Source organism: Fusarium oxysporum, chromosome X (genome assembly GCF_013085055.1).
Source record: "Fusarium oxysporum Fo47 chromosome X, complete sequence".
NCBI lineage: Eukaryota > Fungi > Ascomycota > Sordariomycetes > Hypocreales > Nectriaceae > Fusarium > Fusarium oxysporum.
In genome coordinates, this window is record NC_072849.1 from 1,486,376 (window position 1) to 1,509,814 (window position 23,439).

The 23,439-nt window shown below is 49.4% G+C and overlaps 9 protein-coding genes and 1 non-coding gene across 10 annotated transcripts; 5 read left to right on the plus strand and 5 right to left on the minus strand.

Annotated features, from left to right (window-relative positions):
• The first annotated feature begins 292 nt into the window (after window positions 1-292).
• On the plus strand, window positions 293-1,755 carry FOBCDRAFT_169486 (aquaporin-like protein). The gene is made up of 3 exons (XM_031191475.3): window positions 293-935; window positions 989-1,292; window positions 1,353-1,755. The coding sequence occupies exons 1-3, from the start codon at window positions 618-620 to the stop codon at window positions 1,553-1,555; spliced, it is 825 nt and encodes a 274-aa protein (XP_031032706.2). The 5' UTR covers window positions 293-617; the 3' UTR covers window positions 1,556-1,755.
• FOBCDRAFT_264850 (uncharacterized protein) lies at window positions 1,756-3,774 on the minus strand. The gene is made up of 2 exons (XM_031191476.3): window positions 3,411-3,774; window positions 1,756-3,358 (listed from the first exon to the last, which is right to left on the minus strand). Exons 1-2 carry the CDS (start codon window positions 3,618-3,620, stop codon window positions 1,838-1,840), a joined length of 1,731 nt encoding a protein of 576 aa, XP_031032707.2. The 5' UTR covers window positions 3,621-3,774; the 3' UTR covers window positions 1,756-1,837.
• Window positions 3,775-4,328: 554 nt separating this feature from the next.
• FOBCDRAFT_232634 (uncharacterized protein) lies at window positions 4,329-5,635 on the minus strand. The gene is made up of 2 exons (XM_031191477.3): window positions 5,469-5,635; window positions 4,329-5,419 (listed from the first exon to the last, which is right to left on the minus strand). Exons 1-2 carry the CDS (start codon window positions 5,506-5,508, stop codon window positions 4,617-4,619), a joined length of 843 nt encoding a protein of 280 aa, XP_031032708.2. The 5' UTR covers window positions 5,509-5,635; the 3' UTR covers window positions 4,329-4,616.
• Window positions 5,636-6,703: 1,068 nt separating this feature from the next.
• Window positions 6,704-12,349, minus strand: FOBCDRAFT_191026 (uncharacterized protein; the record flags this gene model as incomplete). Its single annotated transcript, XM_031191478.3, has 6 exons — window positions 6,704-8,184; window positions 8,239-9,161; window positions 9,238-11,760; window positions 11,808-11,873; window positions 11,931-12,153; window positions 12,213-12,349. 6 exons carry the CDS (start codon window positions 12,347-12,349, stop codon window positions 6,747-6,749), a joined length of 5,310 nt encoding a protein of 1,769 aa, XP_031032709.2. The 3' UTR covers window positions 6,704-6,746.
• A 546-nt stretch (window positions 12,350-12,895) lies between these two features.
• Window positions 12,896-14,021, plus strand: FOBCDRAFT_232641 (uncharacterized protein). The gene has a single exon (XM_031191480.3). It carries the CDS (start codon window positions 13,001-13,003, stop codon window positions 13,985-13,987), a length of 987 nt encoding a protein of 328 aa, XP_031032711.2. The 5' UTR covers window positions 12,896-13,000; the 3' UTR covers window positions 13,988-14,021.
• A 170-nt stretch (window positions 14,022-14,191) lies between these two features.
• FOBCDRAFT_t221 lies at window positions 14,192-14,263 on the minus strand. The gene has a single exon. It is a non-coding gene; the product is annotated as a tRNA-Arg (tRNA).
• A 2,369-nt stretch (window positions 14,264-16,632) lies between these two features.
• Window positions 16,633-17,664, minus strand: FOBCDRAFT_323697 (uncharacterized protein; the record flags this gene model as incomplete). The annotated part of the gene is made up of 1 exon (XM_031191482.3): window positions 16,633-17,664. Exon 1 carries the CDS (start codon window positions 17,605-17,607, stop codon window positions 16,633-16,635), a length of 975 nt encoding a protein of 324 aa, XP_031032713.2. The 5' UTR covers window positions 17,608-17,664.
• A 1,253-nt stretch (window positions 17,665-18,917) lies between these two features.
• FOBCDRAFT_207468 (uncharacterized protein) lies at window positions 18,918-19,847 on the plus strand (the record flags this gene model as incomplete). Its single annotated transcript, XM_059609199.1, has 3 exons — window positions 18,918-19,028; window positions 19,091-19,126; window positions 19,200-19,847. 3 exons carry the CDS (start codon window positions 18,918-18,920, stop codon window positions 19,845-19,847), a joined length of 795 nt encoding a protein of 264 aa, XP_059466014.1.
• Window positions 19,848-20,164: 317 nt separating this feature from the next.
• On the plus strand, window positions 20,165-20,845 carry FOBCDRAFT_232643 (uncharacterized protein). Its single transcript, XM_031191484.3, has one exon. It carries the CDS (start codon window positions 20,199-20,201, stop codon window positions 20,835-20,837), a length of 639 nt encoding a protein of 212 aa, XP_031032715.2. The 5' UTR covers window positions 20,165-20,198; the 3' UTR covers window positions 20,838-20,845.
• A 2,045-nt stretch (window positions 20,846-22,890) lies between these two features.
• On the plus strand, window positions 22,891-23,425 carry FOBCDRAFT_285506 (uncharacterized protein; the record flags this gene model as incomplete). The annotated part of the gene is made up of 4 exons (XM_059611674.1): window positions 22,891-22,980; window positions 23,030-23,040; window positions 23,075-23,377; window positions 23,416-23,425. The coding sequence occupies 4 exons, from the start codon at window positions 22,891-22,893 to the stop codon at window positions 23,423-23,425; spliced, it is 414 nt and encodes a 137-aa protein (XP_059466015.1).
• Window positions 23,426-23,439: the final 14 nt, after the last annotated feature.

Sequence of the window (23,439 nt, forward strand, 5' to 3'; positions counted from 1 at the left end):
ACGCGGCTCGTTGCAGATGATGTGATATTTGCAAAACACAGATTGAACAGTGATCGTCCGATGGCCTGATCCAAACGGCCTAGTACGACTCCAGACTGGCTGCACACTTTTCTACATTGGGCTCTGTGATCTCCACTCCCGGACGTAAAGTCCGGCTAGTCCTGCGTCTGGCCAATGAAGAAGTGGTCATAATCAGCCCCGTCGACATTGACAATTCAATAGTCTGAGACTCGACAGGCGCCAAGCGGACGGGCTTGATGTCAGCTGTGGAATGGCCAACGGCCGTTGCAATCCTGACGTTGTCATTTTGACACTTTCACAGCGCAGCAGTCTCACAGAGGCCAGCTTTGTGCGCGTCATACTTGCAGCCACGCCAATATGAAGGAATCGAAAAGTGATGAGCATTTTACTTAAGGGAATAGGCCCGTAGTTACTACGTCAGCCGTTGAGCATTCCCCGGGTTTACACCATTACCTACACCATCCCCGTCACTTTTTGCGTTCCCTGTTTTTCACCCACACCAGATTTCCTCTTTTTGCTTAATCTTTCCTTTCAAGGTCCAGGCCTCGAAGAAAACTAACCAGTCATCGCGCGCGAAAATTCACGACGTTGCGAAAATGGCATCCGCTGCAGAAGTTCACGGTGCGAATGGCTTCAATGGCCACCACCACCACCACCATAAGCAGCAGAGAACCCATCTCAGCGAATTCGGCACTCACATGGTAGCGGCGTCTGGTGAATTTGTCGGTACTTTCTTCTTCCTGTACTTTGGCTATGCCGGCAACATTATTGCTGTTCTTCAAGAGCCTGCCACCGGACCTAATGGCACACTGGCCAACAACACTATTATCTGGATCGCAATGGCATACGGCTTCTCCCTCTTGGTCAACGTTTGGGCCTTCTACCGAATCAGCGGTGGATTGTTTAACCCTGCGGTAAGCTATCTTACTCGTTGACAAGCTTGATGTGCTGACGGCCATGCTCGCAGGTCACCTTTGGTCTCTGTCTCGCTGGCCAACTGCCATGGATGCGAGCGCTGTACCTATTCCCAGCACAGCTCATTGCTTCAATGTGCGCGGGTGGTCTAGTCGAAGCCATGTTCCCCGGAAGTGCCTCACAGGCAAATACCACGCTCGGTCCCAATACTTCGATAGCGCAGGGCGTCTTTCTTGAGATGTTCTTTACAGCTCAATTGGTCTTCGTTGTCTTGATGCTTGCAGCAGAGAAATCCCGCGATACGTTTCTCGCGCCGATTGGCATTGGCCTCTCTGTTTTTGTGGCCCTCATTCCAGGTAGGGAACCTCCCTTCTTATTACTTCTTGGCACGAGGTTGACGTTCAATTGCATCATAGGTGTCTTTGTTACAGGTGGATCATTAAACCCTGTGCGGTCTTTTGGCTGCGCTGTTGGTGGCAGAGACTTCCCCGGATATCATTGGCTTTACTGGGTAGGACCTCTTCTTGGTGGTGCTCTTGCTGCTGGCTACTTCAGGCTTGTCAAGGTGATGCACTACGAGGAAGCAAACCCGGGGCAGGACAGTCCAGTCGACGTCTAAGAGGCGGCGACAGCGCATCAGTATGTTTGAGCAACAGTGGTGGCTTGGGTATGTGTCTTGAACAGCAATCTGCCACTTGTCATTCACATCAAGGGCAACATCGTAAAGGGTTATACACGGTAATAATTTGACGGTACGGCGGAGTTGATCATGAAGCGTGATGACATATTAATCACTGAATGGCAAACAAAAGACTAATATCTCGCTCAAACCCAGAATTGCCATGGTTAACCCTTTCTAAAAAATTAATATACACCAAATAACCCATTTAAAGATCTAAAATCACGCTTTGAGGACCAATGGTCCCTGTTCATCTTGGAACACCACATCCCACCAATTCTGCTTCTCCTTCTTGGCCCAACTTGACGTGCAAACGGTGTCCAAGTCGGTGTTGACCATACCACGCTGAGCAGGCATGAACCGCCTGATAGTTCGGTATGCCTCAAGACCCCAGTAGATAGCCCGACCTTCGGGGATTTCAACCCTACCCAGAGGCTGCTGTCGGCGCTGAGTGAGCTGCGCGTTGACAAGCTGGCGGAGGTAGGGGAAGAACCACATGCGGTCCCACCACAAGACTCTTCGGTTCTTCAGGTTGTTGATGTGGGCGTTGTGATGGATGTTGATGGGAATAGCGGTGGTGAAGAAGTCGGCGTACAAAGTCATGTCGCCCCAGTTCAGTGTGCGTCGGTCCTCTTCTGAGAGAATACGCGCAAGAGGATTTGTCGCATTGGCAATTTCCTCGGGGACAGCAGTCAGGCGAACAGGCTCAATCTCGAGCTCTCGAGATCGCTCAGCGATATATGTCTGGTTGTTGAGTGTCAAGATGTCACCGTCATCTTCTTCGAAGACAGTGGGGATGGAGATGGTCTGGTTGTAGTCGAGGCCGACGTGGAACTCGAATTGATCGCGGACCATAGTGGAAACATTGTGAGAGGGATTGATGGCATCGCCGAGCTCGCGTCGCCACGTGCGCCACATCTCTTGCTCTCCCCAGATCTCACCAAAGAAGCCCTGGTCACTGTAGAAGTGATTTCCCTGCTCAGCCTTTCCAAACTCGTAACGCTCTTGGGCGCGACGGAAGTACTTTCGCATGTCACCGACAGGTCCAATGAAGGCACCACTGTTGATGTACTTGGGTCGGACATCGACCATGCGCAAGTTGGGATCTTTGTCTGTCTCGGGTCCGTACAGATCCTCACGAAGAGGAGACTCCGGAAGAGCATCGCAGTGCAGGTTGGAACCGGACTTGGCGCGAGGCCAGCACCTCTTTTGGGCGGACACCATGATGGTCTGCTTCATGGGCATCTCTGACTTGTGTGGCCACTGAGCGCGAAGACGCTCGTTGGCCTCTTCGTTGAGAGCATGGTAGCGCCAGAGGAGCACACTTGGGGGAAGCTGGAACCACGAGTCTGCGCTGTCGGCGACCATGATAAGATCATCCTCGTTCAAGTGGTCCTTGCTTGAACTGCCCTGGCGGGAGCTCCAGTCAAGATAATCGAGGACACCAGCGATCTTGGCAAGATGCGAGCCACTCTTGCCCCAGTTCAGGATGACGGGGGCGGGATATCCAAGGGCAACTGCTGTGACAATTGCTTTGCAGACGTTGACGCCGGGGGCGTTGGCTGGGAGGAGGATGACGAGGCGGCGGTTGAAAATGTTGCCCGCCTTGTTGGGAGGCTTGACCATGGCGGGGATGCCAGCGGGCGAAACGGGCGAAGCGGGTGAAGCGACGGGAGAGGCTGCATCTTGAGTTTCGCCCATCTCGAATACGTCAGCCGTTCCATCGGAGAGGTATTGTCGGCCCTACAATTGTCAGTCAATTGAAGATCCCATCGGTAATTGCGACGTCGCGTACCTCGAGAGCCGCAAGAGCCAAAAACGTGGGAATGAGAAGAATAGCCGCCAGCATGAGCAAGAAGCCTCTCGTTGACAATCGCAAGAACCTCCTCGGCACTATCTGAGTGGTCTCAGTCTTATCCTTGACAGCATTTGTCGTCGGCAATTCTTGGTATCCGCCGCTGAACATTTGGCGAAACCAGCCAGCACCCTCATGAGTGGCCGTCATATTGAAGGAGAGGAAGCAGATTGATCCAGATCAGTAACAAAACTGACCAAGCTTAGCCTGCGCTTTCAAAAGAGTGTTTAAATGAATGAATGATCGAACGAAGGACGTCGAGGGGCATGTTGACGGGTTCCGCTGTGACATGATTATATCCTAGGGAGTTCAATGATGCTAGATGCGCAGGAAAGGAGAAAAAAAGCCACTGGAATTTCCAGTCCACCTGTGCATGGCGCTATCGCCGACCTAAACCTGCCTAGAATTAACTATTGTTGGGTGTTACCTCAGCCTCGGAGGCTAAAATCAGGGGTTCAACTCAGCGCCGGTTTAGCGTGACAAGCGCTACACCACAGCTGTCTAACGGACAAGCTTAATTTTACTGCGCCAAAACATCGCTGTCGCCAAAGGATCATGATGAGAGCGATGCAGCGTCTGCCAAGCAGACGATTCTTGATCTCGTGAAATAAATCTCCAGTCTTGAAGATTAAGTCTGAGCACAAGATGGGTGATTGCTATAAAGTTGCCAGCCCCGACCTGGAGTTTAACAGTTCGCGATGCGATTATTGAGGTCTCGCTTCGATAACAGCGAACGTCTAACTCAGTCCAGGCGCCCGACGTTTTTCTTCTGTCACTGGCCCCTGTCTTCAGGTGCGCCATCTTCCCCAAGCTATTGGCATTAGTGCCCGGCCGGCCTTCGCAACACATGCAGGAACAGGAAAACGTCGGAGACCTCATGATGATCCTTATCAAGCAATAGAAAATGTCAAATGAGTCTAACCAGAGTTTAAAAATTTTCATCGCTACTCTAACGCTATGACAATCGCTAATGAGACCACATTTTAAGGCTGAAATGCATCCAGGTTATTCGCCCCGATCTGAACTCCTTGTATTCTTGGTACCGTATCAGAAATTCTTCAAGACACGTGGGAGAGGAGGAAGTGTCTGATCTCTGAGACCTCACTAATCATGACTTCCTTGGGCGTCTATCCCGTTAGACATAATTTAAGCATGTATCGGGATCGCGCGATGCTCAAATCGTGAGAAGGAAGATTGAGATTCCGATCGTATCGTGTTTCGGGCGGCGCCCACATCCCGGGGTTCTGAGTTCCGCCAGTACAGGGCCATGGGAAACGGACGATCGGCCTGCGTCCAGAACCCCTCCCCACTAACTGCGCGCCGACGATATTCGCGTGCCCCCTGAATTAACCCCTCCACGTCCTTTCGCTCCGTCGTGCGCTTGTCCCATTTTAATCTCAGCGCGTTGAAGTCGTCGCTGACCAATATTGGTGCTCTAACTGTTCCGTCTGAGGATTGCGATGAAGATAAGAGGAGCTTGTACGTCTCAAGCGTGAGGAATGGGCTGTAGACAAGTGTCTCCTCGTCCATTATCCGTCCAGCCTCACCCAAGTTCGCAATCGATGGTGTTTTTAGTACAGAGATATCGAGGCTCTGGAGAAAGGTCTCGTCGGCAGCTGTGAATGTTGGGTCTTGCGCGTAAATTCTCAATCTGCTCTTATCGCTCGTTGATAACGTTAGATGAGATGCGATCGCCATCAGCACGACCAATTGTTTAATGCGTCGCTGTTGGTCCTTAGCGTCCAACAAGCTGCCCAGACCCAGCGAAACAATCTTGGTGATGCGCGGTCGGTTTTTTGTTCGCAGCATGTCTTCAATTGTCTTAGCCAGGGCGGATTGGTTGTAAATGTCCATGGCATCTTCATATAGTCTGTATAACTGTTGGAGTTGTTTGCCAGATCCGTTGCCTTTTCTTGAAGTTTGCGACTTTTTGCTGGGCGTGTAATGATCTGCACTTGTCAACAGTCTGGACCCAGGGCCCTTGATTGAGAGGCTCACCATCGCCATCGGCAACCTGCATCTTCTTTGAGTGTCGCATCTTTTCTGAAACACTATTTGTAGTACTTTGTGTTTGTTCGGCTGGAATTTTGACGTTTTAGACAACTCAAGAGATGATCTTGGCTGTTTGGAAGTGATTGATGATTGTTTATTGTACTCAAACTGAGGGCAAGACTGCTTCTATTTAACATGACCACCGGGCACTCATCCTGTGGTATATCTACATCTATCTGCGACATGCCTGTTCTGTATCTTTCATTGCGTGCTCGGTGTTCGGTCTCTTGCTGCGCCTGTCAGCAAGGCCTTTGTAATCCTCTCGGACAACGATGCCGTCCGCATAAGCAGATTTTGGTGGAGGATGTGTGTTTGGCAGCAGCTGTAGCAGTAAGCCCAATTTCTAAGCTAGCGGCCGCTAACCAATTTCGGATCAACGTTACAAATCGAACAAGATGACAAAACCTTCAATGACGACAAATTTGGGCTCATCATTGAATTGACTCATTGAGCTGGTTCTGTTTGATGAGATGTCCGGAAATAAGTTGGAAGAAAATCGAGTTTTCTCTCATTCATCCATTTGCCGACAAAGATCCATCAATAATTCTCGCTATTCGAGATGTCAGATTCAGCAGTCAGCAGTCTCCGTCACTGTCTCTGTCTTTATCGCACTGAGCGGACGATAAGTTATCCACGATAAGAAATGGATAACACGGCTACCGGCTCTCATCTGCAGCATCATTATGGCTATTCGGCAGGTGAGTCACTTTGAATCATCAAGATATCATTCTCATAATCTCTTTTCGTTCTAGATGTGACTCACGCGATAAAGTCGACTTCAATCCTTCGAGCCATTGCAGATTGCGCACCTCGGACATTCCAAAGTCCGACGTTTTACTCGCCAATCTTGGCGCCTTCGCTCACTCACTTCCCCAAGCGTTCGCATTCGATTGTTCCTTGCTACAACTGCGGGACGAACTTCCTTACTGGAAAACTTCTCGTCCTGCACATTTATTGAATGATTAGCGAGGTTGGAAATGTCAAAAGAGCTGATCGCACGAGCCTTGTTCGGCTAGAGACGATGGGTAACGAGAGATACTTGACTAACAGACTCCAGTGTGAAAAATACGAGTTGATGTTAGTGTCGCATCGCCACAAATGCTCACACCCAATATGGGCAATTGACCAAATCATAAAAGCAATAGCAAGAGAAAGTTCACTACAATTTTCTAGCAACTAACCGTACATCTATCCCAGAAATTCAATCTCTATACATTTGTGTTTCTAGCTAAACCGGTTGTCTGCCCATGGAACCTTCATGCCCATAAACGACGACCGCGACGACTTTCTCACCGGCTCTTGATTGGGCTGTCCGTAGTTCGCAGGTCCAGGCGGCGCATAAGGCACAAAACCAGGATCCGGCGTAGTCTGGCTCGGCGGCGCATAAGTCTCCGGAGGTGAAAGCGAAGGAATATTCTCCGGCGGAGGAGTCTGTTGCTGCATCGGCTGATACGCCTGGAATGCGTTCGCCAGTGATCCAGGAGGAGTCGAATGTCGCACATTCTCTCCACCTCCGCCAGGCTGGTATGGCCTGTACATAGGAGGCTTAGCACCCGTGATCGGTTTCCTTCTTATAGGTCCCTTCGACTGTTCGTTCGTCGGTGTGATCAGCTCAGATTGGCGCTTGTACAATGGGTTTGGACTGAAGTCGAGGATGCCCTGAGCAGGGCTGTATAAGTCTGCGAAAGAGTTGGATGAAGGGCCAGATGGCGTGATAGATGGTCTTGTTATGGGCGATGTGATATGTTGACTCGTGATATCCTCCACCACGATCTTCTCAGAAGTAAAACTGACAGATGGACCAGCTCTCTGAGTTTGAGCCTCGGGCGATGTTGGCTCATAGATTGAACTTCTTCTGCTCTCCTCGTGCACCGGCTTCGGGTCATCGTAGTTAAGTTCCTGCTTTTGGTTCTGCACGCCTCGAATCACCGCGGCAATGGAAGCATCGCCAGAAACCATCGCAACCCTGATTGCCTCCATTATGTCTGAGATGTGGTTGGTCAGGATCTTCACGCATTCTTCTCTGCCCGCCTCAAGGGCTTTCTGCAGTGCATTGAGACCTGCCTTGTTCCTGACCAAGACATCGGCGCCACGGTCAAGCAGGAACTGAACTGACTCATGATCACCGCTCCAGGCTGTGAGAATAAGTGCTGTGTCTCCTTCGTTATCCGCATGATTGATGTCGGCACCTGCGTCCAACAACAGGCGAATCGGGTCACGAGGAAGATATATCGCCGTGTAGGTCAGAGGAGTCGAGTTATACTCTCCTCCAACAACCGTCACATCAGCCTTGGCTTCCAGAAGCTTCTTGAAGATAGCTTCTTCACCCTTGCTTGCCGCAGCGATGATGGGATGAGTGAACTCACCTCCTCCAAGGTTAGGATCAGCGCCATGCTCGAGGAGAATATCGACAATATCTCCTCTGCCAGACTCAACAGCCGCTTGCAAAGCGGTACACTTGGGCATATTGATATTGGTCGTGGTTGCGTTGACGTTAGCCCCACGCTCCAAGAGAAGGTTGACAACACCGACATGACCTTGGTCCGCAGCAGTTTGGAGAGCCCATCCATCAGCGGAGTTGATGTCGGCACCAGAGTCGAGAAGCAGCTTGATTATCTCGATGGTGTTGTCAAAGGCAGCTGCTGTCAAGGCATTCCCATATCTTTAAGTCACAGTTAGCTCGTTATGCCTCTCGTTTATCTCAATCAAGACTTACAGTTCGCCAGTTGCATTCGCGTTAGCTCCATATCTCAATAACAATTCCACCGTCCTCTGATTCTCAAAGTCTGTAGCTTCATACAAGGACTCATCCAGCGCCTCAGGCGAGATATTGCCCTGGGAATACTCCCACATAGCTCCTAAGATACGAATCTCGTCATCGCCATCTTCTCCCTGTGCAGTTTGCAGGAAGGTTTTGTCACAGTTCAAGCCGGGACAGTTATCCAGGATCAACGAGACGATAGCCCAATGGTCTCCGAAAGATGCTCCATCGAGGGCGTCCTGTTTGAACTGCTGGCTATGCTCAAAGTCATGGAACAGCCGCGAGAAAGCTTCAAATCGACCGTATTCTGCTGCTTTGACAAGGGCGATGCCGAACTCTTCGGCAGGTAGTTTGTCGGAATATTCCTTAATGAGAAACTCGAACACCGCAAGGTCAGCTCTCATAGCTGCTAGAGCCAAAGGTGATGTGATAACCTCCTCCTCCTCCTCTTCATTGGAGTCAGAGTCGGAATCTGAGCCCGACTCTGAACCCTCATCCTTATCACTCTCCTCGTCTCCATCGTTGTCCTTAGCTTCCTCGTCTTTAGCCTCTCCCCCGCCATTCTCACCCTCAACCTTTTCGTCTTCGTCTTCGTCATCCTGAGTGACGAGCGAGACATTATGAGTTACCAGAAGCTTCACGGCGTCAGTGTTTCCAGACTGTATAGCCGCACAGATTACACCTCCGTAAGCACCACAGCTGGCATTCGGGTTCGCTCCCCGTTGCAGCAGCTTACTCATAACTTTAACATTTCCTTCAGCTGCTGCTCTGTGCAGAGGGGTGATAAGATTGCCCTTGATGCCTTCGTCGATGCTAGCTCCTCTGTCAAGAAGCTCCTCGGCAATCTCATCATTTCCAAAAGCGGCTGCGTAATGGAGCTATATCATGTCAGCTCGTGTTCTTTGCGCTTCCAAATCTCATCATATCTTGTCTCCAATGAATGTCATCACTTACCGGCGTATTGTAGTCTGAGTCCATGGCGATAAGTTCGCCATGGTACCCATGATCCATCAAAGCAGCTACTAGATCTCGAAATCCGATCGTAGCAGCCACATGGAGTCCAGTCAGCTTCTCCCGAGAATAATAGGCAAAAGAGCTAGTAAGTCGGTTGTGTTCAGTCAACCAACGGCGTCGGATGACGGAATCCGCGTGCCAGAACTTTTCCTCCAGGCTCAGTGCCTCTGCGATATCAGCAGTCGCTTGGCTGGCGTGAGGTAGCCAGTGTGTAACTGCATAGGCCAGGGCTATGTCTTTTAGATATGGAGCTTCGGGATCTTCATCAACCTCATCTTCTTCATCCTCCCCATCACTTGACTCTTCTGAGGCGACTGAGGCGTTGTCGTCCTGAGATTCATCGTCGTGATGTAATTCATTGTCGGACTCTTCTTCGTCCTCTTCCTCGGCGACTTCCTGCTCGTGTCCTCCTGCTTCGCCAGAGTTATCTGCTTCCCCTGAGGCTACACCATCTTCGTCATCTGGCCTTGCTTCGATAGCACCAGCAACCTCGCCCACCTCTTCGTCTATTTGCTGAGGGATATCGGAGAGCGGAAAGTCGAAGATCTCTAGGATATGACTGAACGCACGAAAACCCAGAATACCATGTTGTAGCTTGATATCTTCGCTGGTGAGACCAAGCAACACGTGTGCGTGTTCAAGCAGATGGGTCTTGACCACCGGCTCGGTGAAGCACACTGTCTTCTCTTGGAGGCTGTTGTCCTTCAGTACGATCAATGGTCTGCACTTCTGGATCAGATCATGTAGCTCTGAAACTTCCGCTGGTGAAGAGTCTAGACCAGCAAGAAGACCAAGCTCGGCCTCAGTTGGATCTTGATAGGTAAGGACCAAAACACGGAGCATTTCCTTGATCTCCCCAGCCTTGCCCCGGTTATTGTCAAAAACTTGTTGCCATGCAGAACTCAGCAGAGCATCTAGCTCTTGTGGGATGACTTCGAGAAGACGACGGACTTGGAGGTCGTTCTGATGCTGAGGAAGTTCCTCGAGATGATCACAGGTAATGTCGATCCACTGCGTGTTTTGAGCTCGCTTACCGATAACACTGCTAGCAAAGTATGCAAGAGCTCTGCTATACTTCTTATGCTCGATCAGCTCCAAAACCTTGCTCTGTGCGTGTCTTCGAAGCTCGAGCTGGACTTGGTCTCCATATTTTGCGTCTTCAAGATCAACTAGTCGGACGGTATCCCTCCTCAAAGCCCGATCAATGTCCCAAGATTGGCCACTTGTGAACATCCATCGAACCAGTGGACGTCTTCCGGTACCGTCATGCTCAACCTCAGAGCTCAGTAGAGTCAAGAGAGTGTTAGTAGATACGGCGTCTTGTGCTAGGGTTTCGATGTTGTTGATGACAAAGTACACTCTGGCCCCAACAAATACATCATCTGCTAGAATGTCCTGAAGAACCTGCCACAAGTTCTCCACCGTCAAAAGAGGCTGCGTTTCTCGACCTTTCTTCTTAAGTAGAAACTTGGCGTGTGTAGCCAGAAGCCCTTGCTTCTCAATAAGTTGACGGACAAGGGCCTTCAACAAACTCTCAGCTGAACCATAATCGGGCGTCTTATCGCAGAAAAAGTAAGAAAGATAATTCCGCGATGAGCCTGTGTATGGTTCGTCGGTAATTTCCTCTTCGTAAACCTCCTCGTCCTTGGTCAACTCTTCGATCTTTTCAATAGCTGATAAGGCAGCGCTTGTTTTGCCACGACCATCACGGCCACGGACCCAGAGGCAATCCTCTTTCTTGACAAGCGAAGTATCTTCGCCCTCGTTGGGTTTGGCTAACCAGCCCAGAAATTCTGGTTCTTTCGAGAACCAAGGGGAAGTGGTTGTGTTCTGGGCAATGCTTTCCCTCTTGCTTTGGACTGGTGCACCTTCTAGAGTTCGTAAAGCAAGGTTTATTGTGGCTGGATCGGTGCGTCTTGTTGCATTGTGTCGATTCTTGACTCGCAGATGTGAACCGTTGATAAGTCGTTTCAAAGGTCCTCGAACTAGTGTGTATCGTTCATCCTTGGAGCTATCGAACTTGACCAAGTCTCGATGATTCGCAGCTAGACCCATCGTCTCCATCACACCATCCAAGATGGAGGAGTCTCTCGTGACGAACTCTGCATACTTCTTGGGCATCGGAATGCTCAGCGCCGATAAGAACTGAGGCATGCCAGAGAGATCCTTAATTGTCGTAGGGTGCTCTTCATAGAAACCACACAGCTCGATTTTTGGGGTTGTCTTGATTACTAGTCTGACGAACTCCTTCCGAAGCTCAGCCAAGCTTTCGTCGTCTGGCCTCATCAGCTCGAGGAGTTTGGAAGCTGTTGCATGACCAAGTTTCTCTCCAACTGAGGAAAGCATACATGCCAAAGAAGCTGCTTCAGCGCCCTTGAATGGTGTTCCAAAAAATGCGCAACCGGCTATGTCTTCGAACATGTTTGGGAAGAGATCTTGTCTTGTTGCAGCGATGCAGATGGCCTGATAGAATCAGAACAAGTAGATAACCTCAGAACGATGATTCATACCTTGGCAATGACAAGTCCCCCCATACTGTGACCAACAAATGTGATTGGACGAGGAATGGCCATGTTCTGGAGTGCTTGTCAGGCCAAACTCTCTGAGTTCAGTCGAAAGACGTGGAAACATACCTCTCTACTCATCTTCAATCCTTCGAGTAGAGTCTGGGCTAGGTTGCCGAGAAACTGCTTTACCTTGATTGAACCAGTCCATGAAGATTCACTGTGATACAGAAGAATTCTAGCGTTTGGAAAGTCGCGAGCTATGCCCTCCTCACTGACCCAATTAAAATCGCTCGTAGTCGATTTGAAGCTCAGTAAAGGATGAGCTCCCAGACCCGGCACAAAAACAATACTGTTAACGTGTTGGTGAGTCAATTGCCTTAGCAATCATGTTTTTGGGTTGATGCTTACTCCATATCGGTCTTTCTGGTTGAGTCCGCCTCTGGATAGAGCTGCTTGATCCCCTGCTCAACGTTCTCATAACCCTTCTTCTGCTTAGGAGCAGCCCCAGGAGGGCCGCGTCGCGTTGCTGTTCGACGAAGCGACATCTTGGCCAATTCACTCAAAAGAGTGAGTCTTCGAACGTACGTTGGTGTTGATCTGACAACGTTCACGTCTCCTAATTTTCGTCTTACGCAGGAGTAGTGGCCACTACAGCTCCAGTTTCATTCTTGGCCCCCACATCTTGGCTTACTGGGGGTCTATGTCAGCATCTGCTGAGCTTTTAACTCCGCGTTATGCGCTTAACATTCATTCTCCAGAGTAAGCACTTAGACAGGCGATACCTCGCTAGTGTCTCATCGATCGTACATGGTGCCACTGCCCGGTCTGCTTGCTCCTTTGGGCTGAGACGCAGGGTGTGCCTAATTAAAGAAATTGGACCGTCAGCACGGCGCAGCGGCCTATCCCCTTTTCCCGAGGTGCACTCTGTGGGCACAGAGCGGGCCGTGTGATCAAGTGAATGGGGAACGCTGCTTACAGCCCAATCATGACTGGTGCTATCGGCCTTAAGAGCAGGGGTTGCCTACCAGCCTTATGACTGACCCTTGCTTGGTAATGGTCAGCTTTAATTTCCACTCTTTTCTTTCTGTTTACGCGAGCTTTCCAAGAGACTCGCCATCATCGGGGCATTTGTTCTCTATTTATGCTCCTTGAGAAACTTAAATCTTACGCCGTGTCACTGAGTCTAATATCTCACAATGGCTAGTCCATCGCCGCCGTTTACGGTCCGCATCTTACAAAAGGACTTCCTTAGCGACGGCTTGGAGTCCAAGGATGAGTTTAATAGCCTCCTCCCTGCCAGCAACCGCTTCAACGATGACATCGTCGTTCCTACATCGGACCCCAACTTCCTAGAGCGGGAACTATCGGTTTCGCGCCTCAATGACGTGCAAGAATGGCTCTGGGCTTGCGGCCGCCCAATGCCGCCTCGGCCACTTCATCACCAACGGCTCATTTCACGAGAGATCATTATCAGCGAGCTCTCTGAGCTGCACATGATCTGGTGGAGAAACCGCATTTTTCTCAAGCCTATGCCGGCTTACCTACTTGATCCCGACTTCTGGGTCAGCAACATTAGCGACACAGCCCATCTTGATGTGACGGAAGGCAACATTGATGCCTCCGCACGGGGATTTCTTTTCTCATACGCTGCGCTCATCGCATACAGAAGCGACTTTCGCATCGCAAAGGAGCATGGGTTACTGCCTGAGGAAGTGACATGGGAGGGCTGGAAGGCATTGACAGCTCAGGTTCTCGAGAACCACCGTTACGATCGCGTCAATCCGCGCTACTGGTACGGAGAGCTGCGCCTGAGCAGATTGAACAAAGTATACGCGCTTCGCAAAGGATACTTACTACGCGGCTACTCTCGAGTCGCGTCGCACACTGTTTATGGCGATCTCATTCGCGACAACTTTTCGGTGTTGGCTGGTATTCTCGGTTACGTCGTGATCGCGCTCACGGCAATGCAAGTTGGATTGGGTGTTGATCGTTTGGTTGAGAACCAGGCGTTCCAGGATGTGAGTTATGGATTGACGGTTTTTACTTTAATTGTGCCGCTCATTGGAGCGCTCTTCATTTTCTTGGTTGTGTTTGTCATGATTGTGAGCAACTGGAGGGTCACCAAAGCGTTTGAGAGTCGGCGTCTGAAAAAGATGAAGGTGAAACTCTTGCGGAAGAAGTAGACACAAAACAGTTGAATGAAATACAATTAATAAATAATAAACAAACAATGCACAAACTCATGGAGGTTAAATGGCCGACAAAAACAAAGAAGTTACCCTCTGTTGAGACAAAAGGTTTGGTTGTCTCTGACCTCTCAGGTCAAGCTCCCATTTGATTCCTGGTAAGATGCTTATAATGAGATGCCACAGAACTTTTTGAAAGGATGATCACGCTGGGGATCGAACCCAGAATCTTCTGATTCGTAGTCAGACGCCTTGCCATTGGGCCACGCGACCTGTTTCCTTGATAGTGGCCGCTCAAATGAGGAGCTAGATCGCTGCAGCACCCAGATTCGCACATCAAAGCATTGCTCAGGTATTTCTTAAAGTACCTCTTTATTGTTATTTGAAATTCATTTCGTAGGCTTCAATAGCGCGAGTTTAAAATGTTATTGCGGTTGAGATTCCCGATGATGGACCAATAGGCTGATTGATGCATGATGCTTGTCGAGTGTTGAAAAAGAAAACACAGTAACGCAGAAGCCGACACATGATATGGAAAATATTAAAAGTGTAAAATGCTTATCATTTGAATTATAGTTTTTTTAGTCAGTACATATGGTGACCCAATTCATATGGGTTAAGCACTGAAATCGCCCATTGATACTGTTTTCTAGGGTAGATGGGGCTATTCCGCCGCCTTCCGCTGTTGAAAACATGTGGTCATCATTGAACGACGGTAGAATATTATCGCTTGCCATCACAGAACGTCAAATTACCTTCAGTCAGTCTCATTGGGTACAATTCTCATTCCGAGGCACTGAAAGACTCGACTTCAGCCAGTTGTTGGCCGTCTCAGAGTTACCAGGCTGCTGCGCTGTATTACCAGAAGAGGGCAGCTACTTCTGAAGGTTGCCTGACCTGGTGTTGAGACCTGTATCGATTGGCAGAGTTCCGAGGCTATAGACAATTCAATGCGAACCTGCGTGTTTCACGAGTTAGAGGCAGAGGCAGAGGTCATGTTCTTAGAGGACGGTAATACGACTTTAGCGAGTTCTAGGAAGCTAAGAGTCTATGCCTCGAAGAGGAAGAGGGGCCCAAGAGAGCGCTAGGAGGTATGATGATATACCGTGGGGTTGAAAATTTACTTGAAAAGGACGGTATTTGAATGGATTGAAGAAGTCCTGAATTGCGATTTGTTTTTTGAGTGGCAACTGACTGAATGGCGGATATCACGGTAAACCGTTGAGCTTCGAAGTTCATCTGCATCGAAACGATCAAGCGCGACTGGCCACACCCAGTTATATATACAAATATTGCACAGAGTTTAAGAGAATCGGAATAGACATTTTGCCTTTTCCTGTAGCCTAGTCGTTATAGATATCATCGAATCTGGGCCAAGACCCAACTACAAAGCTCCCCTTCCGTACTGCAACGTTCGACGAAGAGTCAACCCTGGAACCTCCAAATTGCATTACACAAGACTCACATCGGAAAGCCAGTCTAAGAGGTCTTAAATCCGTTATTTTCGGAAGCATGTCGGACCACGCAAAGACAACTCGCCGATGCCTCGGACACGAGAGAGATCTTCTTTTCTGGTACCATTCTTTATGAATCAAGTGGTCTGCTTCTGGTCCCGGAGTTGGGGCTGGTGCCATTGTATTGGGAAGGAGTACTTGCCCTGGAAGTCTTGTCTGAGCGCGAACTCTTACATGGAAGGAACGTCGCTAAGAAGACATAATTTTTAATCTTGGAGGAAATCTTCAAATCCTCAAAGAACAAATTTGGCCAACAATTCCGCATTGCCGAAAAACCTGAAAACTTGATCACCACAAGCTTCTCAAATCAGTTGATAAACATGTCTCTTGACGAACTACCAGAGCTTCCAAAGCTAAACTGGCAAATGAGCCCTTGCCACCTTCACCCCCCTACTCAATCCTTACCTTTGCCCTTTTCCCAGCGCAGGGCAAAACGACTTAATCCGGATGCGAATGGTAAAATATTTTACAATAACAGTGTGCAGTGATCATTGGTGACATACTGACATTGCCGTAGAAACAACTCCCAAGCTCCCTAAAACTCCACGTCAACCATTGCAAGCTCTTGAGCAAAACTCAATTGTGTTGCCCAATGCAGGCTCAAACAGCCAATCGGATAGTATGTTCAAAAGAATAGGTATAAGTTAAGACATTAACCAAGGTAATTAGACTCTGTCCTTTCTCGACCCCGTCCACGACGATCAGCAGCCGCCATAGCGCGCGACCAACTCGCAACTCTTTATGCTCGCTACCATGAGCTTGGAGCCAATGCCCCTGAGGAGGAGGGGGAGGAGGATGATGATTTGGATGAGATTGAGATTGACTCTGGTCACCCACCCGGGGTAGAAGGAAACTTCGGACATGAAGCCAGGATGCCAAAATAAATTAGTCTAAAGGCCCACCAAGGTATACTAAACTTACCCAATTCTTGTTATTACTTAGGATAGAGGTCTTAGGCTTTCTTGTCTCCCCTAGCCCCTTTGCAGAATGTTCACCGCTTGTTAATTGCATTATCACGATGAGCATCAAGGCAGTCCTGCCCTGGCTAAGACGCCCGAAGAGGATGAGCCCCGAGACCACGATATTAATGAGTATATTTCTTATTATCATATCTTACGCGGTTATACGTCAATACCCCCAAAGTGTATCTTCTTTCGCAGCCTTGATCAGCCACTCACGGCAGACATAATCGACCCGTTTCGCGTGCATTGGTATCTCAACAGGTGAGACATCAAGAAGCCCAGCCGGGTCGTGAATACTTCCGTCTTCCGTATCAATTATGGGTGAGCTAAACTCATGATTGACAATGACAATCTTCAAGGGCCGAGCATAGGTCGAGTCACCTCCAAACTCGGGGTTCCAAAGTTCGCTACCGATAGATTGCTTGATGTTCCATTTCTGAACGCGAAGCAAATAAGGTCTTGTGATAACCAGATGCGCAATGTTTCGATGTCGTGCAACATTGTACCAAAGTCCTTCGTCACTCAGATTGATGCTGAATCCAGCGACTTTTCGTAACTTGGGCCAAATTTGGCTGACGTTGAGCTCACTCCTCCAGAACTCTAATGAAGGCAGGCCGCCTAAGGTGACGAATTCTTCAAGGTTGATCAACGCTTGTAGACCCCGAGAGAAGACTTGATCAATATGCGCATCAATGCTATGCTGCATAGCGATTCTGCGAAACGGCAGGTCAATGATCAATCGGCGGACAGAGCTACCGAGTTCCAGAAAGACATCCCGGACAAGTGCACTGGCTCGTATCGACTGGATCTCCTCGAGGCTGAGTCCAAGATAGATGGACGAGACTGCAAAAAGTGGGATGGTTTTGGGGAGAGATTCATGGCCCCCTGCTTTTAAAGTCTTGGAGTAGTTTAGGCAGCGCAAGAATTTCTGGAGTCGAGGTATCGAGTCGAGATGTACACAGTGCTGCCGTAGAAACCTGGTCGCTGGCTCATACGTCGCGCGGCATACCCTTGTCCAGGTGACGAGCTGCTGAACTTCCGGGGTTGCAACGTCAATAACCCGATTGGGTTCACCGGGCGGAATAGACGTTTCAAGGATCTGAAGGACGATCTCGAAAGGGACATAAAGGTTACGCGTCATATTGAAGGAGTATAAGAGATTGGAGTGTTCTTTGAGGCTGTGTTACGTATGTTTGCTGCGTTGAGGCCGAAGCCAGTATTAAGAGGCTGTCGTTTGGTCGTTGCCTGCTAGGCTACGATTTAAATGTCAACAAACAACGGCCAATTTCTCGAGCCAAAAAAAGATCAATTGATTCAGGCACCAGAATTAATTGTGCCGGCTATAACTCGGCGCGATTTTGAGTGGAACATGGACAGAAAGCGACCAGCGACCGGCGACCGCTGAACACGTCCGTTCCATTGCTTGTGGGCGTAACGATCAACTGGTTTCAGCGGCATGTTCCAGCGGAGGAAATATGTGGAACCTGGAGCTAACGGTGCCACCGAGATGGTGTTCCTTGCATAAGTGTCTTGGAGTCGTTCCGGTCGCGCCTCCTGTCATCCACAGGGCCTTGCAATCATTGCTCATTCATGACTCCCAAAATTTGGTGGTATAGAATTAGTATGTATAAATGGCCTCAACTGTAGCGACTTGCCTAGGGGGGGATCAGTCCCAGTGTCTAAGGAGTTGTCGTAGAGTTATCGTGGCTAAAGTTCTGGTGGTCTAGTGCTGGTAATAATCAAAGTTTTTGGCGCTGCTATCGGGCATAGGCTCAAATCTCCAATTTCTCAAAGTGATTTAAAGCCAATTGATTTTTCGGGATGTCTCGGGCTCAGTGTTGACCAGAGTGACTCAGAGTGATTTCCAAGTATCATAGATCCTAAGCCTTAGGGTCCGCCGCTCTGGTGTTTTCGTACTAAAGTTTGTCTGCGTCCTGGCTGTCAGTCTGGTATCTAGTCTAGTCCAGCCTGTATACCAAGCTCGACCTTAGCCAACTCTAAAGTCCTCCCGGAGTCTCCTGCTCGGCGCCAGACTCCGCCAGACTTCCAGCTCCAGAGTTCTCAGGTCTTCTCAGCCCAGCACTTCCAACCTCTAGACTTCTCCAGGAAGGTTCCTGCCAGCCAACTTTTAGACTTAGCCAAATCGTGCTACCTCCAGTGTGATTCATTTAAGTCAAATTTTGGTCATTCCCCAGCTCCAGTCAGACTTCAGTAGGGTATATCCAAGTCTTCCCTGCCCATCTCCCAGCCGCTCAGTTCAGACCAGTAGGGTATGTCTGCTTCTTCCCACTGATTTTCTGACTGCTCAGCCAGAACCAGTAGTATATGTCCAAGTTCTCCTGTAGTCTCCTTCGGAGCTTAGCTCTGTCCAGTATATCGTATCTTGGAGACCTCTCCTCTGTCTCAGGTCTCACAGAGCTCTCAGCTCTGTCCAGCCCCGATCAGTGTAACATGTCCTGGCGTTCTCCTGGCTCAGTCAAGTTCTGCTCCCTTGAGTCTCTGGCGTCTTGTCTCCCGCCAGGTGCTCTGCCAGGCTCTCATCCGGGAGTTTCGTTTAATGGAGTTTGTGCCAGGAGATCGTTTAATGATGATGTTTCAATTCTGCCTACTCTCAGGTCCCGCAGCCTCTGGAGTCTTCTGCACCGCGGCACAGGAAGTTCGTAAGTCGTGTTTCTTCAGTTCGGTAACACCTTCGTCTCTATGTTTCTTTAACATCTTGTTCCGCGGTCCCAGAGAGCATGTTTTGGAGAAGAGGGTACGCCCGATGAGGGTGTCGCTGCCCCGGAGGGAACTTTGGTGATCTGGGGCGGTGTGACAAGTGTTGGCATGGCTGCTGTTCAGTTTACCCGGGCAGCGCGAGTGTCTTCCATCATAGCCATTGCCTCATCTAAGCGACACGAATATCTGAAGACACTGGGTGCAACCCAGTCCTTCGACTACAACGATACAGATGTAATCGAAAAGGTCAAATCAGCCTTGCAATCAACCAGCGGAACAATCTGGGCCTTTGACACGCTTGGATCTCCCGAGTCCCAAGTCCTACTAAAGAAAGCGATTCCTCAACACGATAGAACTGTTCTGGCTTCAGTGCTGTTGGGCGGCGATCCAGAGTATAAAGCAATCATGGGGGCACGTCATTTCGATGTCGAGTTCGAGTTGCCCGGGGGTCAAAAGGTCGTCTGGCCAAAGGACATGGCTGCTGCTGATAGACATTGGAGGGGCTTTCGCTGGGCTGTTGAGAATTATGGTGCCCCCGGCGGGTATGTGCCAGCGCCTGTTCGGGCCTTTGAAGGGTCTGGAGAAAATGCCATCAAGGAGGTGTATAACGTGAAGAACATGAGCACTTTCGGAAAGTTGGTGCTCAAGCATCCTTTGAAGTGAAGTTCCTATCTAGTCTAAATTACTATCATAGAAATAGACAACTTTGACAGTCAGCCTTGGATTGCCGACAAAGATGTACGATGACCGTTCAGTGATATCGTTCATTGGTTGACAGACCTACAAGTTAGCACTAGACGCAGAGCACAGTGGTCATTCTCAGTGTCCATGCTAACGAGCCACTGTGAACGCCCGAAGCCAATCAAGTGAGCAAGATGGATGGAATGTGGGGACACAAGTCAGCATCCAGGCAGCCGTTTAAACAGAAGCTTTCAAAAAAGGATCATTCCCTCCCTCAATTCAATTTGTAATGCATACAAATTCATTATCTCATTGCATGAATCAATTGCCAAAATGACTGCCAAACCCTGCCCCTCTTACGAGTCCTGGTGGTACTCAGACTCTGCTCGATATGAGTACCTCAAGAGCGACCTCTTCTGGACACTGGCCATCCTCATCGTAGCCAATAGCTGGTGGTCAGCTAAGCAGGTCGATTCATTCCCAAATGAAGACGACAACGAAAACGATACTGCCGCCGTAATCAAACCCAGTCCTGCAACCCAACCGCGACGCCCTGGCTTCTGGCTCAAGGACCGCATCACATCACGCCTCCACCAATACCTCGCACTCTTAGTGTGCGCTTCTGCGTTCCCTGTCCAACTCCTCCACGGTTCCTGGGTCCTGAAATCCGCGTGGCGGATCTCTTGGGGAGTATTTAAACGAACCTATCCAGGTTCCCTCAGACCACGTCTTCTGGGCATCGCCCTCTACTCTCCTGTTGTTACCTTCGCATTGCTGGTCTGGGCTGCTGTCGTGGGTGCTGGCGTCTTCATCATCGCGACACAGATTCTTCTTTGGAGCAAGGTCTGGGGGATGGATCCTAATGTACCACCCCATCTTCCTTCTCCCAAGGATGTTAAGAGGAAAATCGATGGTGATGGAGACTGGGATGATATCAAGGAGGATGAACAGGAAGGAGTTAAGAAAGATTAGTTTCTGTTATACACTCTATCTCATTAATATAGTCATCCTCAGCTTTCTCTTGCTCCTCACCTTGCGTCTGTACGAGATGGGTCGTGATAGGGAAGAAGCCAACCAGATTGACGATGAATCCAAAGGCCCCTTACCTCATCTCTTTACATGAATGGCTCCCGCGAACATGAAAACACGCCTCGTCTCCTTACGGTCCGCCCACAAACTAGTTCCTGCAAAAAGAAGCTTCTATGTTGGACGTCATGGCCTCGGTGCTGCCGTGACGTCTCAACAATAGGGCATATCTGTAAGATGGTAGGGTGACAGTGTGTATCAATAAGGCAGCACCGGAGCCATGCAAAGGCCCTCCAAGACAACAAAGGTGAGTGACGATGTGAAAGAGTGTAGAAGGAATTGAGGATATTTTAACCGGATCCCAATCATGATACGTCCAACTCAAAAAACTCACCGGAAAAGAGCAGCAGTGCCAGCAGCTGCCCACCACCGCACCAGAAGTCAGAGTGCTCTCTTAATGAGCAAGTTCTTCAACGTGTCACGTGAGATTTTGTAGAAAACTCCACACAGGAATAAAATAAACGAGGCTAAATATTTCATAACCGCGATCTCGACCACAATCACACCATCGCACCATCTCACCAACCGCAACCAGGCGACTGCCTCCGATGTCTCGGCCATCGAGGATAGAAAGATGAACCTGTGCTTCCCTGATAAAGAGTTTTCGGAGCAATATCTCTCGTCGAGGTCCACAAAGATCGATGCCAACCGTTCCCAGTGGCAGAGTTTCTTGTCAACAAGTATCAGCCAGAGCAAGTACGTCGCTCGCCTTCTTGTTCTCACTCCACGGCTACATCATCTTTACACCATAGAATGCGGTCTCTCGATTTATCATGCTTTTCACTCCATTCAATACCTTGCGCTCTCGGACGATGACAATGAAGCACTACCTGATCAGCCCCTCCCAGGTCACGATTGTTGTTGGCGACGCGGGATCTGGCAAGAAAGCCCAGCATGAACCACGAGTGAACCGTGGATTATCCCGGTGTTGAATGCCTGCGCGGTTTATCACAGATGTTGAGCCAGAGTGGCTTGTTGTATGTACTTGACCCGTTCACTTGACTCTATGCTAATCGACGCAGGAACATCCGCTTTTCGACTTCCCATGGCCGACTCCAGAGACGTATGGCGGCTAGCTAAAGAGTCCCGCCATGAAAAAGGCTCTTGATGAAATTCGCTTGAGGGTTCGATAATCATCACAAAAAGTCTAACGACTTCCGCCTCGTCGGAGCAGATCTTGGGACTCCAAGGCATACTCGAAGTTGTGAGCTTGACGAACATGATTCGGAACATGAGCTTTTACCAAACATGTTCCTCTGCAAGCACGAATAACCAATCAAGAATCCTGAATCCTGAATCACGACATGCCTTGATCCAGTACAAAGTTGAAAATGCCTACCCTTTTTCCTCTCGTTGGCCCATACGTTCATTCTGGTCAAGACTAGGCATTTCGCCTCACGGCATCCTTTCGTCCCTGTTGTTTGCCTTACGGCATCCCTTCTCTGTTGGCCTCACGGCATCCCTTCTCTGTTGTTTGCCTTACGGCATCCTTTCCCCGTCACTGCCTTACGGCACCCTTTTTCAACTGCTGGAGTTGTTATCATCAACAACTGCCGATGATGCATTATTGCGGAGGCACCAGAGCGATGGCTGGCGTCTTCACGTGGCACTCTGGGTCAGTAGCTGTTGTTATCTAAATAACACAGTGAAGCCAAGATCAGTCTCAGGTACACAGGTATCTGGTCAACCTTGAAGGGATCTAAGGTTGGTAAGAGGAGGTACGATCATCGGGTGATGGAGATTGATGAATGTGCCATTGAGAAGCATTGTCGGATACAAAGTCCGGTTTAACAACAAAAGTTCCGCCCAGACGCGTCTCGGTTTCCTTGCGGATGGCCTATTACTCCAGCAAAATGCTGGTGACAATACACACTCAAGAACTACGTATGTTTCATTGTTATCTTACGTGACTTGTGTCTAACATCACCAGGCTTGCATCATGGTCGACGAAGCTCATGAGAGAACGACGAACACTGACATGTTGCTTGCTCTTCTGAAGGAACTCATCCAACAATGCAAGCATCTGAAGGTTCGTTTAGTATATCATATGTGAGGCTCAATGCTAACACTCATCCTAGCTTGTCATCATGTCAGCCACAATCAACCTTGAAAAGTTCTGCCAGTACTTTGGTACTACCAACGTTTTCGAGACGAAATGCTGTCCTCATCCAGCATCTGAAGACACCACCAATTTGTTATGACGCAGCCGTCATAGACTGGGTCAGGCATTTCGTCGAGAACAAGCCAAAAGACAATATCCTTGTTTTCATGACGTCGGTGCCCGAGATTGAGAGAAACGGCACCGCGCTCCGACGGGATATACCAGCGTTAAAAGGTGCTCCCGATGCACTCTGCTCTTCCCAAATATGCACAGGACTCGGCAACCGGTGGTTCCGCCAGTCAAATGTGCATTGTTTATGTCATTGGTATGTGCTATGTCGATCAGATACTCTCATACGGATAGTGTCGCCTAGCATTGTGTTGCGGA

Coding starts and splice junctions, on each gene's coding strand:
- FOBCDRAFT_169486 (XM_031191475.3), top strand. CDS start 618: ATGGCATCCGCTGCAGAAGTTCACGGTGCGAATGGCTTCAATGGCCAC. Junction 936..988: donor GTGGATTGTTTAACCCTGCG/GTAAGCTATCTT, acceptor CCATGCTCGCAG/GTCACCTTTGGTCTCTGTCT. Junction 1,293..1,352: donor TTTTGTGGCCCTCATTCCAG/GTAGGGAACCTC, acceptor ATTGCATCATAG/GTGTCTTTGTTACAGGTGGA.
- FOBCDRAFT_264850 (XM_031191476.3), bottom strand. CDS start 3,620: ATGACGGCCACTCATGAGGGTGCTGGCTGGTTTCGCCAAATGTTCAGC. Junction 3,359..3,410: donor TGGCTCTTGCGGCTCTCGAG/GTACGCGACGTC, acceptor TGACAATTGTAG/GGCCGACAATACCTCTCCGA.
- FOBCDRAFT_232634 (XM_031191477.3), bottom strand. CDS start 5,508: ATGCGACACTCAAAGAAGATGCAGGTTGCCGATGGCGATG. Junction 5,420..5,468: donor GCAGGTTGCCGATGGCGATG/GTGAGCCTCTCA, acceptor TGACAAGTGCAG/ATCATTACACGCCCAGCAAA.
- FOBCDRAFT_232641 (XM_031191480.3), top strand. CDS start 13,001: ATGGCTAGTCCATCGCCGCCGTTTACGGTCCGCATCTTACAAAAGGAC.
- FOBCDRAFT_232643 (XM_031191484.3), top strand. CDS start 20,199: ATGACTGCCAAACCCTGCCCCTCTTACGAGTCCTGGTGGTACTCAGAC.